The 15,061-nt window shown below is 32.9% G+C and overlaps 1 protein-coding gene across 1 annotated transcript in view; it reads left to right on the plus strand.

Annotated features, from left to right (window-relative positions):
• The window catches only part of LOC148951163 (heparanase-like), a 127,612-nt gene that overhangs the window by 71,855 nt on the left and 40,696 nt on the right, over positions 1–15,061 (plus strand). Inside the window, exon 3 of the mRNA XM_089090164.1 lies at positions 4,052–4,225. Within this exon, the coding sequence (XP_088946290.1) occupies positions 4,052–4,225 (174 nt within the window). The remainder of the gene's footprint in view (positions 1–4,051; positions 4,226–15,061) is intronic.

Genomic DNA, 15,061 nt, shown 5'->3' on the forward strand with positions numbered 1-15,061 from the left:
GAATCCAAAATAGTTCTAGCAGAATAAAATATATTTACTAAAAAATATAAAATTCTTTTCAAAAATATCAAAAATTTTAAAAACATCGAAAACAGTTCTTACAGAATACAAAAAGTTCAGAAAAATCCGGAAATAGTTCTTACAAAATACAAAAATACTTTAGACAAATCCAAAATAGTTCTAACAGAATAAAAAATAGTTCTTGCAAAATACAAAATACTTGTTACAAAACCAAAAGATTTCTAAAAACATTAAAAATAGTTCTTAAAGAATATAAAATTTCAGACAAAATCCAAATCAGTTCTTACAAAACAGAAATAATTCTTAAAAAATACAAAAAGTTTTAAGAAATCCAAAATATTTATTAAAAAACAAAAATTATTCGTAATAAATACAAAAATACTTTACACAAATCCACAATAGTTCTAACAGAATATAAAATACTTGATGCAAAATACCAAATACTTGCTTCAAGACACTAAATTTTCTAACAACATCCCAAATAGTTATTATAGCATAAAAAAAATTCAAACTTATTCCAAAAATAATTCTTACAAGGCAGAAACAATTCTTGCAAAATACAAAAAGTTGTAAGAAAATTGAAAATAGTTCTTAAACAACAAAAACTATTCTTAAAAATAGAAAAAATCCTTTACACAAATCCAAAATAGATTTAACAGAATTAAAAATAGCTTTCCGCAAAATATGAAATACTTGTCACAAAGCACGAAAATTCTAACAACACCGAAAGTAGTTCTTACAGAATACAAAAAGTTCAAACAAATTCCAAAAATAGTTCTTAAAAAACAAAAATCATTCTTACGAAATACAAAAATACTTGAGACAAATCCAAAATAGTACTAACAGAATAATTGTTGTTACGAAACAGAAATAATTCTTAAAAAAATATAAAAAGTTGTAAGAAATCCAAATTATTTCTTACAAAACAATAAATTATTCTTAAAAATAAAAAAATAGTTAACACAAATCCAAAATAGTTGTAACAGAATAAAATAGAATTCCATTTTTTATCCAAAGTTATTCCAAACTCAGAATTTTGAAATTTATTCCAAAGTATTCCAAAGTTACTATTCATCGCCAATTTTTTACGTATATTCAAATTTTATACAAAATTGAAATTGAAAATTTAAACATAGGATGTATTAATCAACGTGCAATTACTGATTTAAATATTTTAAAAAGCAATTAGCCAAGGATTTAAGGGACCGATACTTCAAATAATATCTCAGTTAGGCCTGGGTATGATTTGGAAAACAATCAAAAATTGAATAAAAAAAGAGTTTTTGAACCAAAAGTAAGAATTGTAATTTCCTCTTACTGCTTGGCAATCAGTAGCAGTAAAAAGCAATTTTATTTAGATTAAGTTATGATCTACTTAATAACTGTTAATTATTACAATTATCTTTTCAGTTTGTTGAGTTTCTATTCCACCTCATTAGATCAAGTAGGTTTTTTGACTATTTGACGATTTGTTCAACCATGTCCTATTCAACTATAAAGAGTGACTGATGTTGTTTATATCCATATTCAGAATCCGCAAATAAGAAGGTAAGTAAGGAGCGAAACTGTTCAATAGTAACCGAAACTCAAAAAACTGGAATTTCGATATCCATGGATACATCAATAGAAACATCACAATAGTAACCGAAACTCTAAAAACTGGAATTTTGATATCCATGGATATATCAATAGAATCATATTTTTTATGCTGATTTCAAATATATAAGTGATTTCAACTCATTAAATTTAGTTTTACCAATCAAAAGTTATGCGCCTGAGAAGATGTTTTACCAATCAAAAGTTATGCGCCTGAGAAGATTTGCATTATTTTTTGAATAAAGGAGGAAACTCGCCCTAAAAGTCAGTGAATTTTAATAAAAATCATATCGTTCGATTAAGTTTAATTTTCGGAGCTATGTTTATTTTTCTTTCGTTGGTGTGTGTGTTGTCTTAAATATTTTATTTGGGTTTTTTTGCTTTCTATTTTTTTTTTTTTTACTTTTCTGATATGGTTTTATTATATTTTAACAGTTTTTATATAAAAGTTTTTTTTTGTCATTATAATAATTTTTATAGATAGTTTTTTTTTTTTTTTTAAACTGAAATTAATGAACAAGATAAATATTTTTTAAAACATTTAGTGGAAATGAACTGTAAGTAAGGAGCGACACTGTTCAATAGTAACCGAAACTCTAAAAACTGGAATTTTGATATCCATGGATACATCAATATAAAAATATTTTTATGCTGATTTCAAATATATAATTTTTTTATTTATTTAATTATGTAAACGATCAAATGTCTGTATCATCCTTAACTTGTTACTCTTTATTGTGAAGTTGGTTTTTTTTTTTTTTTGCAGACTGGCCTGGAAGTATTTTCAAAAATAACCCTAAAAAAAAAAGGGTAATTGATCTTGATAAAAAGGAAGCTTTTTTAACAATTAATACATTAAAAAATAAAAATTTTATTCTAATCCAAAATTACCGATCGAAAGCTGAGCACTTTTTTCAAAAAAACATCTAAAAGACCCATTGATCTCGATAAAAAATCACACTGTAAATTTCAACCTATAAGAGAATTAGAGGTTTTTTCAGTTCCTAAAAACAACAGGCTTCTAAGTAGATAAGTACCCTTAGTTCTAGTGTAAGGAAAGAATTTCTTCCTTAATGACAAGACAATTTCTTTTTAATATAATAATGAGAATATTTTTTACTCACCAAAAATTGCTTAGAATTATCCATTTTTTCTATGTAAATGCTTTTTACAAAAAATGCCTGTAATGCTATCTCGAATATAAACTATTCAAAACTGATGGAGAATCAAATATGAAATGTGAATATATACAAAAATAATTGGCGGGTAAAAAGAGACATCGGTTTTCTGGTTTACCACTAAAAAAAAAGACACTGAACTTTGAAATTACGCAAATCCTCTTGACAAAGAGTGTAATGACCGAGTGTAATGACCTGTTTACCTACCAGAAAAAACCGGAAGGAACATAAAGGCTCAGAATTCAATAGAAGGTATATACTGGCATTTAATTTTTCTTCATATCGAATAAACCATTAAGTGTTTTTTGTTTCATTGTAATTGAAGTGTTCTCATGTGAAGTGTCCATCATGTATTTTTCAGTTTGATAAATTTATTCCTTTTAGATGCAGTTTATAATTTGACTGATATTAGATATTTATCAATTTATAATTTGGAATGAATCCCCAAAGGAAAAAAAACGAATGATATCCAAAAGAGCAGCCAAAAGCAATAAAAAAGCAGCAGCTGAGCAATAGCCTACATGACACATATTCTATAAAGAAGCCAAAAAACTTTAAAGTGCATTTTTTTTAAATTGTAATTAAAAACCAGTTTTTAATACAAGAAGTCTTTTTAAGAATCCAAAAGAGCAAAAAAAACAATCAATATCAAAGTCGCCCATTTCAACTGTTTTAAAGGTGACAAAACAGATATAGGCAAAGGGCATTATGAAAAAACTAAGCTTCTAAGTTTAAAGTTACATTCAAACTTTTTACCCAGATAAATGACGAATTTTTTAATACAGTATTTGAAGTTGTATATGCAGTAATGCTCGATGGAAAAAACTACTAATTTGGATAATTACTTATGTTAAGAATACATAACTAATAGATAATTCAACTACTCGTATTATGCAAGGGTTCTGAAACGCCACAGTCATTTCGTTTCTACCAGATTTCTATTTCTCTTGATGAATAGCGAAGAAGACCAGTTTCCAGCCAGCGACTTGTGAATTTTTGAACTTATGACTAGGCTCGAATCTGTTGTAAATTTAAGCTGTGATTTTAGAAAGACTTATGACAACATTAATGTTTGCGGTCAACACTGATCACGCCGGTGGAGCGTCGCCAACATCTTACCGGCGGCCCGGCGCGGCGTGCTATTTTTGGCCCCGCCGCCGCCGGTCTTCCCTCATCGGTGCAGCGCCGGGGTCTAATGTCAACGGTACAATATTGTGATATTCTTAAAGCACGCTTAAATTTCAATTCTTTTTCAGCTCGTCAATGGCATCAGTTAGCCAACTTTGCACTACGAGTTGGGTGGACTCTTCTATTTGACCTGAATGTTTTGGACAGACATAATGGCTCATGGACAGGAAAAAATGCAGAGCTGCTTTTTGATTACGCAAGCAGAAAAAGTTTTGGGCCTGTGTATTGGCAGCTTGGAAACGGTAAAAGAAGTGTTATTGTTCATGGTTGCAGATGTAGGTACAAACTAGTAAACGAGCCATAATGGCCAGAAGTTTAAAAAAGTATTTTTAAACAACTGGCAAGTGAGAAAGAATCGCAATATAGTTGGTGTCCTATGAATTTGAATCAATCAAAAATCGGGTGTGTAAATTGCTAGCTTCAGTATTCAGGAAATTAATACAGTAATGTAATTGGTACGATAGTATACATGATAGGTGCCGATTGGATCCATACCTATAAAAAACATTTCCCTTTGAAAACAAAGTTAATGTTGTAGATGGAAAAAATAGGCGATAAACAATTGTTCATGAATAGCCTCTAGGACCTAAAAATGTAAAGTTACAAGAGTTAAAAATTTGTGTTATATCGAAATAAAACCAAACCTTCTTTAATTTTCAATAGATAAATTGCAACTGACAAAAATGAATCACACCTATGTTCACTGCAGTCCAAAATCAGCTATCCCGACCCTAGCTGTTGCCATAATATAAAGACTAAACTATTAAAGATGATTAAATGCACATATTGTCAAGTAAAATGGGTACTATTTCAAATGAATTCATGACACTTTCCTTCCACTGGAGGGTGCAGAGATATCCTTACATAACATTAATCGTTCTTAAACGTCCCACATAATCAGAAACAGCTTCCTTTTCACAACTGGAGCAGTTATTCGTGATATGATTGATGCATAAATCTTGCCAATGGAAATAAGTCAAGAATATTTTAGAATTTTAAGAACGGTTTTTGTGTTTGGATTCCCGTTGCTATTGAGAAAAAGGTAGGAATGATACATTAATCATTCACAGAAACTCTCAGGTACAAGGAATGTGCGGACCCATCCCGAAGTATAGTTTTCCTGTGTAAAAAAAACTCTGCCAGAACTTCCTTGTAATTTTATTTTGATTGGTATGATAGGTTGTCTCCAGATTATAAAAAAAGACAGCTCAAGATCACAACCATTGACACCGTCAACATGACAAAAAAGTTTTCTTGTGGCCGGAGAGAGAGCTGAATTTGACAGCCCACCTCCATGACATCGGCAGGTTATTGACACTCATCAGTAAAATATTATTTTAACAAACAATGACAGCTATATTGTTTAGAATAGCCTTAAAAGGGCGTTAGTGATTGCATTCAGGGGTCCCGGGCGGCTATTATTTGTAAACTAAAATTCTAACAAGGTAATTGCCCAGAGAGTCAAGCATTGGCACTTACAGTAGTAGTAAGGCCATAATAGATACTGAACTAGATCTTATAAAGCGATCAAACACATTACATTTTGAAATACATATGGATCTAGATCGAATAAAACGACCCAAAGACGATATATTCAGGCTATAATGATATACTGAACTAACAGCCTGATAGAGTTTGGAACTAGATACAGAACTAGATCGTACAAAGTGACAAGACCACTTTCTAGGTCAACATTCATTTCTGGCCCAATCAGAGATGTGTTTGTCTCAATAGATTCAGAGGGTACTACATATATGGTGAGTTGAATATCGTAGCTATGCGGCCATAGCAACTAAACCATAGCAACCGAATTCAATATAAGGAGTTATTTTCACAATTATTCATATTAGTAAGAGAACTGAATTCAGAGAGAGAACAGTTTGTTTTTTTATATTCTGTTATTTGAAAAGCTATTAGCTTAGAAAATGAGTGCTATGTTTACGCTATTGGAGCTTGATTGTGGAGCAGGTAGCAGCAACGATACAAAGATGAGAGTACCAAACGTAGCACCAGAAATTACACGAGGATCTCAACTAAGCCTTGAATGGGATGATATGTATGCAAGATGTGTGATATCATTGAACAATTTTAAATTGGAGGAGCAGCTATGCTTTGCCGCGAAACTAGATATAGTGCATATAATAGACTTCAAGCTGCTTTCAATGCAATAGTGAAAAATATTGAGAAAAATCAGTTGTATCAGTGATTATTAATGTTATTAGTAATTACATTTAATAAAAATGTTTCTAAATCGAAGATATATTTTTATAGTAGGTTAGCATATATTCTTAAAGTAGAAAGAATCCTGGTTAATCTGAAATTGGTTGCAAGAATGTTAGGCTTGTGAAAAGAATGGATGGATTTGAGAAAGAGAAAGTTATACGAAATCTTGTGTTTATGGAAAAATGGTTGATTCTAGGTGAGGATTTTCTGGACCCATATCTTTAAAGGAAGATATTTTCTCAGAGAATACTTTTCGATATAATAAAAACCGATTCTCCATGATTAGATTGTTGTAACAAACCTTTACGTCGCGCTCCAAACACTTTTACAGAATTTATTGACATATTAATCGAAACAGAACAAAATTATATTGTGGATTTGCTTTTGAACATACTACCTTGGAAATTTAAATCTATGATTCTTCACGAGAATTTAGAAGATGCTTTTCAACCAAGATTTAGTCCTCTGTCTCTCTCTTTCCCTCTCAATTTACCGATCATATGTCAGTTTCATTTTGGCGGTGAGAGTATCAACTCATGAAAAAAATGTTCTATACATGTTCACTATGCTTGTATAGACTGGGCAGTTGGTCATCATGTGAGAATTGTACAATGATTGATGAGTATGATGAAAAGTGTAAATTATGAAACCCGTGTAAGTTGCATTGAGGATATGCCGTACAAATTTAAGGTTGTAGTTCCTGTCTTGAAGAGATATATGACTATCACCCTAGAGGACACCTATGCTGCAATTGTTATTATGATAAATCAGTCGGAGAATACATATCCTCGTATTATTGGAAAGAAACGTGATTTTAGTTTATTACTAAGAGACTGGTATCATTGTGGCTTTAAATTGTTTTTAGAGGAGGAACCAGGTCTACGATTCAACTGTTGGAATAAAAAAAAGAAGTTGGTTTCTACGTCATTGTTGTGAAGACAATGGGTACTATAACTATAAGCCTACTGATTTTTACTTGGCTATTACAGAATCTGATTCACCATTTGGAAACACTGTATGTGACATTGCTTCAAATAAGCAAATTAATACACATGAATTTTACAATATGAATGAAAATAGTATCATTAACTATACAAAGAGACATGATAAGAGTCCAGTTACATTATAGTGTAGAAAATGTGACCCTGACAATGCGGCACATCAGGATCAGTATACAGTAAATTCAGGTGATCTAACTGCTTTAGTTGTTCTCGACAAATACCTTTACATGATAGAAGAACAAATTTAAAGAGGAGAAAGTCGTTTTTATTATGTACAAACATTGTTTTGATTCACAAACAAATTTACGTACGTTTGTAGAAAATTTTATTCGTAGGTCATTATAATCAATATTTAAGACGGTTAAAAGTATATTTTCCACTAGGAAGTCGTTCAGACGAGGATTGTTAACGTAAATGTTAAGAAACTGCTTGTAAGTATAGCAACAAACTCTGAACATGAAATAGAGTAGTGCATGACAGCCACAGGTCTTAGTTGTTAAATCACGTACTCTCCTCAATTTTAAATAATAGTTTTTCCCACTACTTTCAATAAAGTTGTTGATATGTGGTGTGTAGTATTTATATGATAGGCCGAGAGGATCAAAAAATTCTATGTTCTTTGCTGTTTTAAAGGAGCATAGCCAATGACGTATTTTTACACTCAACGGACTGCTATTAACAATGATTAGGGTATTGTTAACGCTTGGAATTTTTCAAGGAAGTCCGATGGTATATAATAGGATTTATATTAGGACATTATAAATCCATACTAAATATGCTGATTATTTTATTTGTGCTCATGATGCGAGGTCTAGAAGAGCACTGCCGCCGGGGATGATTTACCAATAAGTTTCAAATTTACTCAGTGATATTAATGTGATACTTTCAGTCAAGTCATTGGCAAATGTGTAATCTAAACGTACATTCTCCGTTCGTACTATTCTCATATCTTGAGTGCCAGACAAGTCCAAAATAATTACGCCATAATTTTTTGAAAACATTGAATTAATTATTCCATTTTCAAATAGTTTTGAGTCCTGATCTAGGGATTCCATAGTCAATTCATACAGAGTTCTGTAGGATTTTTCTATCAAATAATAAAGGGTACAAGGGAATTCCATTCACTTTGCCCACAAGGCTATACAAGCCAAAAAATTAAAATCATGGAGGGATGCAGTCCAGGATCCAACGGCACCAAGGACTCTTCATCAAGGACAAAGCAAGTTTTTAGGGGATTTCTCCATTGATAAATGACAAAGGCCAAAGCAAGTTTTTACGGGATTTCTCTGTTGATAAATGATGAATCGGTATAACTACGAGAGCCATTGGCAATGTGACGTTGATTGGTGACTGTATGGGTGACAAGAAGTTTGATATTCTCACCAGGGGCTCTCGGCTTTTCCACTACCAATGCAACAAAGCTCTTAACATGTTGTTTCCGAACATGAAGAATGTCTGAAGTGATAATGGCATTTGCGTCAGGTGCTACAGCAAGGGTTTTTCTCAAAATGAAATTGGATGAAGCTAGTGGTAACTTTATATCAATCTTAACATTGGGAGGAAACCATTGAGATATATTAAATATCTCATGATTTAATTTTCCATCTAAATGATAATCCGGGGTCAGTGCAGCACTTAACTCGCCATTAGTATCAACATATGATCTACATTCATAGCCTAGTGCCTGTCCCCCCAACTCCTTGTAAGTCTTTAGTGTCATCATTATGAATTGAATGTACTTAGCATAATTGGATAAATTATTGCTGGTGCTAACCAATATTCCATTAACGAATACATTAATTTGTTTGAATAAGTTGTGTAGGATACAGTTTTCATAGGACTGGCCATCAGCAGCAGTGGGAGTTGCATTGTCTGACTTTTTCTTAACCACGACATTTAAATCAATAAATGTTGATGATAAATCAACGAACTAATCTTCATTGGAAAATATCTGAAAGTGTATATTTTCCGACAGGGGTTGTTGAGGATAAAAGTGTTCATAGTAGCCATACTTGACACTAACATCAACACTTTCAGCATTAAATAGATTCAATGACGAGCTGATAGATGGATGCCATCCTCTTTGAGGGAGATACGTCATCTTAAGAGACGAAATCCTTCTTTTATCTAACAATCTTTTTCTTCTTCTTCTTATTGCTCTTCTTCCTTTTCCCCCTCAAAGTCGTTGTTGAAGTCTTTTGCCTCCCACCTGGGTAGAGACTGATGAGTGAATGATGACCACGCACCCTTTTTAATCCCTTCCCATTTTGCTGAGATTTCAACTGTTCGCCAACGGCTCTTGCTGAAGATATAATATTTTCTTTACGACTCCCCTTGAAATTTTTACCTGACCCCTATTCCTGTAGTGTTGAGGCTGCAAACTTTGATGCAGCAGGTAAAAGATATTTTCTGGAAAGGGGTAGTGCAGAACCAAACAGCCTAGCAAACCAACTACCAAGACCATAGCCAGACATTGTAGTAAGCCCCTTGTAATAGTCCAATCCATGGCCTATTTGACGAGGACTTAGAGCACCAGCATAGCAGTCAATATCAGGAGGGACAAATATAAATCTTCTATAGTTTATCCTAAGCGACGACGATGACGGGTCAAAAATTAAATGTAATCACAGCTAAACCTTTTGTTATTGCTAGAAGATCACCCAACTCACTTCATAGTGTTAACTGACAGAGTTCCAAATATGAAGTATTTACAGGAACATACTGAAGATGCTTTATATTATGGTCATGAATATGCTCATGAGTTGTTTTTTATTCTAGAACATGTAGGAGGGGGACATTTGAATTACAAACACTCGATGCATCCATAAAGAACACATAAAGAAATATACAAGAATCCGAGGTGAAACCGGGTGGATAATCTGTAAAAATAACACGATTCATCCCTCTGACAGTTCTAGCGTTTTTACTACTGATCATATTCTGTTTAAAGCCAAGAATATCTCTCAGATTATCATTGAAATAAATCATTTCATTATCAACAGGTGAGCTAATATAGATCCTATCGTGTTCCGTTGAATAATTAAATTGGAATGTACCTTTCTTACGAGCAGAGATTTTTCTAATGATTGTACGACACAAATCGGTCATACTACCATATTTTTTATATTTAGTGTGACATGGGGATATTCACTAGATTTAATTGCTTCAACCAATTCATGCTCAACAAAGAGTGACCAATCGAATGGTATAACTCTTATCTCATATGCAAGATCTTTTCTCAGGATGTCATATGTATTTTTGAGAATACAATCGACAACAGCAACTTCATACTTTCCGTCATCGAATTTGATGGTGGGGGAGTTTTTTCCAAAAATCAATTGTTTTTTCAAATCATTGTAGAGAGGGTCCTAACTTGAATGAACCTAATTGAACCTAACTTGAATGCAGTTATTTTTCGTGAAACGTGAAACTCTTATTTTTCGTGAAAAGTTTTTTTCTTTAAACTTGTTGCATGTTGTTTTTTCTCTTCGTGAATATTGAACATTGATTTTTTCCTCGTGAAAGGGATTTTGATCTTGGAACATGTTGAGTGCTGATTTTTGTTTCTGGAACTTGCTGCTTGCTGAATTTTTTTCGTGAAACTTGCTTCATGTTAAACTTTTGTTCTACCTAGTGAAACTAGTTTTGTTCAGGGAACTTATCGCATGCATATTTCTTTGTTCGTGATCCATGTTAAATGTTGATTTTTCTCTTCGTGAAATTTCTACGATGATTTTCCTCATAGAGAAAACTGGTTTTTTTAATGGAATTTGTTGCACGCTGATTTATGTTCGTGGAGCTTGTTGAGTTTTGTGCATTGATTTTTCTCTTCGTGAAACTGATTTTGTTAATGGAAGTTGTTGCGTGCTGAGTGTTTTTTTTGTTCGTGGAACTTGTTGCTGGTTGTTTTTTATTCATGAAACTTATTGCAGGTTGGTTTTCTTCTCTTTGTGAAACATGTACATAGATTTTTTTCTCCTCCTGAAAGTAATTTTGTTCATGAAACATACTGCATGCATATTTTTTTTTATCGTGGATTTTTTTGTGTGCTGACTATTTTATTTTGTTCGTGAAACTTGTTGCATGTCTATTTTTTTTCTCTTTGCGAAACTTGAACACTGATTTTTCTCCTCGTGAAACTGATTTTGTTCAAGGAACTTGTTGCGTGCTGATTGTTATTCATTGAACTTGTTGCATGATGGTTTTTGTTCATGAAAACTTGATTTTTTTCCACATAGTGAAACTAATTTTGTTCATGGACCTTATTGCATGCATATTCTATGCTCGTGATTCATGTTACATGTTGATTTTTCTCTTCGTGAAACATCTAGAATTATTTTTCTGATTGAGAAAACTGGTTTTGTTCATGTAACTTGTTGAATGCTGATTTATGTTCGTGGAACTTGTTGTTGATGATTTTTTTGGTTTGTGAAACTTGTTGCAGCCTGTTTTCTTCTCTTCGCGAAATTTGTACATTGATTTTTCACCTCACGAAACTGATTTTGCTAATGAAACTTGATGCGTTCTGATTGTTTTTTTAGTTCGTGGAACTTGTTACATGTTGTTTTTTAATTCGTGAAACTTGTTGCATGTTGATTTTCTCTCTTCGTGAAACATGTACATTGATTTTTTTTCTCCTCCTAAAACTAATTTTTTCCATGGATCATACTGCATGCATACTGCATGCAAGCATCAGAAAAATTGTCTGTCCAGTATGCATCTCCAATCCTCGTGGTATGCACATTCTCACGAAGATGCCCTAAAAATGCCCCGAAACAAATCACTTTTAACACCTGTCAAAAATCTAATTGATAAATCGAATGTGCTTGAACTTGTTCCAGTTCAATGGAATGAACTTGTTACGATATTGTGACGCTTAACATCAGTTAGGCAATGTACCAGAAACAAGACATTGGATGTATTTCTAAAATCATAATATGTTCAATGACTTGTTGGTTCAGTCGAATAATGTGTCGTTCTTTTACATTAGGAAATCACGGGTCTCACATTCGATTCCTACATCCAACACAAATTTCATAAGGATCAATGGGAAGACACTTAGAATGTAAAAAAAATCGTATCATTGGAAAAGAAAAATATTATCATTAGAGTACAATAGAATGACATCAATGGAACATGTTGAGGGCTGATTTTTAGACATGTAAAAAAGTTAAAAAAATTAGTTTGTTTTTCATGAAAAAATATCGAATTAGAACCATCAGTCCTCATCAATAGAAGTAGGGTATGCACAAGAATATGTTTTAAAATTTAAATCAAAAGTGTCATTCTATTTTTCTGATATGATTTTAATACATTGAAAAAAGGGTGTAAAATTTCAGTTAAAAAAAATGGTCCTTACAAACATTATTTTTCTAATAGTAAAAGTCACAACTAATATTTCTGTATATTCTCATTTTGAGCTTGAAAAATATTAAATGTGATTTTTTTATGTTTTAAGTATGTTTTATGTCATTCTAACACCTCATAAAAAATGTTGAAAAAAAAAAAGTTGGGGGCGGTGGTGGAGGGGTTAAGGAGTTAAAGAAGGGAGGGAGGGGTGTAGGGAGGGGGGATATAGGGTTGGGGGATAGTGGGGGGGGGGAGTTTGGACCAGAATAAGAAATAAGTATGATTTGCCTCATGTACTAAGCTAGCAAATAATTTAAATGCAATGTTCACGCAATTTTTGTTTTGATATTGCTCTTTACTGACCTCTGAAGATCCATATTCAAAAATATTTAACAATTCGTTAACTATAACTGGACTGTATAAGTCATTCTATAAATTATATTAGAATTAATGTCTTTGCCCACTAAAAATCCAAATGAATAACTTACTTCTTGCTTGTAGCTTTCATCAATATTCCATTTGTTCGCATTCAGGGTGTTATTTCAATTGACAATTTTGAACCAAGAAAATAACTCGTCATTAGAGTTTTTATACCCGTGTTCAAGGCGAAACATAAAAAAACCACGCCTAACATATTGCTTAACAGACAGAATTTCGTAACCATCAAGTTCATTTAACCATACCAGAAAAAAAACCCATCAGTCTATAAAAACAGCCATGACTTTAACAGAAACACGAAATTTAATATAAAATCACTCTACTGTGAACAGCACGAATTTCATGGTATGCTGATTATAATTACAACATAAAAAACAACCGAAGATATGAATTTATAGGCGTGGTCATTTTCTTATATGATACATGTATAAAAGGTAATATTTTTACCTGTCTTTTACCTGTTTAGATTTTTTTACCTGTCTTGTCTCTTATATTAATACAGCAATGTCCTACCTGCCCTCTCTCTTAGATTGTTACAGTAATGACCTACCTGTCTTGTACCTTAGATTGATACAGTAATTTCCCACCTACCCTGTCTCTTTTATTGATACAGTAAGTCCCTACCTGCCCCGTCTCTTTCATTGATACAGTAATTTCCTACCTGCCCCGTCTTTTTCATTGATGCATCACTACTAACATCAACCTTAACTTGAAATAAGCATTAGAAAAAATACTTTTTTATTTAACAATAGATACACTTAATCAAAATAATACCACAGTTTTTTTTTGTTTTTTTTCATTTTATTTACAAAAAATATTCAATAAACAACAACCACAACATTTTTATTTTAATTTGAAATGGGCTCAATCGGCGATGTCACCTTGCACACATTGTAATAAAATGACAACATGAGTTTTTTCGAGATTTCCGTTATTGCACTCCCACCTGTAATATTTTTGATTAAAATTGTGTTTCTTTTCTTTTTGTGTAGGAGAACCATATTAGAGTCTATGATTGTGAAAGATGTGAAGTTCGAGTCGGCGATGATTCGAGCGCATTCTTTTGGATTGGTTACAATGTCGCATCGACATCTGTTTCGTACGCTTTCGCACACTTTACCGAAGGCTGAGCTTAAAATGAGTTTATAGGTCACTTTTTCAATCTTCGTTTTCGCTTGTGAACGTTTACTGACAAAGGTGTCAATAAACGTTTTCATGTAAGGATTTTCATCAGATTGGAGGGCTCTATGAATCTTTGTGGGCTTGAAACCATTGGCTACCATCCATCGCTATACCACATGATGAACAATGATATTCTGTTTCAGATTAAGGTCAGCAATCAGTTATTAGTTTGACGGTGCCCAGTGCACGCTCCCATCCTCTACCAAGGATAAATTGTATGGTCTCAGCGAGCCCTTAACCACCGGTCTATGTATGGACGGGAAAAAATCTTTTACCAAGTCAAGGATCTCCATGACTATTTCTCCGTTAATTTAAAAAAAACATCCTTGCAGTCCCTTCTCCCCAACGGTAGAAATATTGAAGCACAAGGATCGTTGAGCCATTTGTAAATACCACATGGCAAACAGTAGTGAGACATCGCCAATGGATAAAGGGAATTCATATCCAAAAAAATGCATCTGACTTTTCATTGGTGCGCTGTCCAGTCGGATCAGTTTTCAAGATACGGTCCCCGTGAAAAAAATATCCTCCCCTCATTGATGTCTCTACAAATAGATGCTGATCCACTTAGGTGATCAGACCTATTTCTTCTTTGCTGACTTTAAAAATTAAATCCATCACCAGATGAGGAGTGAAAAAATAATACCCCAAATCCAACCCAAATTCCTCATAGATTTTATCCTTGTTCCTACACGCAATCTCCAAACGAGTCTATACATAACTAACCAAGCACATTTTACAGTAATCCCAATCATTTTTACATCTTCCCTTTGCCCAAACCCTATTGACAAATTCATAGTTGGCAGTGGTGCATTGACTATCGGTAAGGGAATAGTGAAATGCTCCGATAGGCGGTAATGGCACTTTATCTAGCCTCGAGGCAAG

This window comes from Artemia sp. Qi Xiang Cuo, chromosome 6 (assembly GCF_049724085.1).
Source record: "Artemia sp. Qi Xiang Cuo chromosome 6, ASM4972408v1, whole genome shotgun sequence".
Lineage (NCBI taxonomy): Eukaryota > Metazoa > Arthropoda > Branchiopoda > Anostraca > Artemiidae > Artemia > Artemia sp. Qi Xiang Cuo.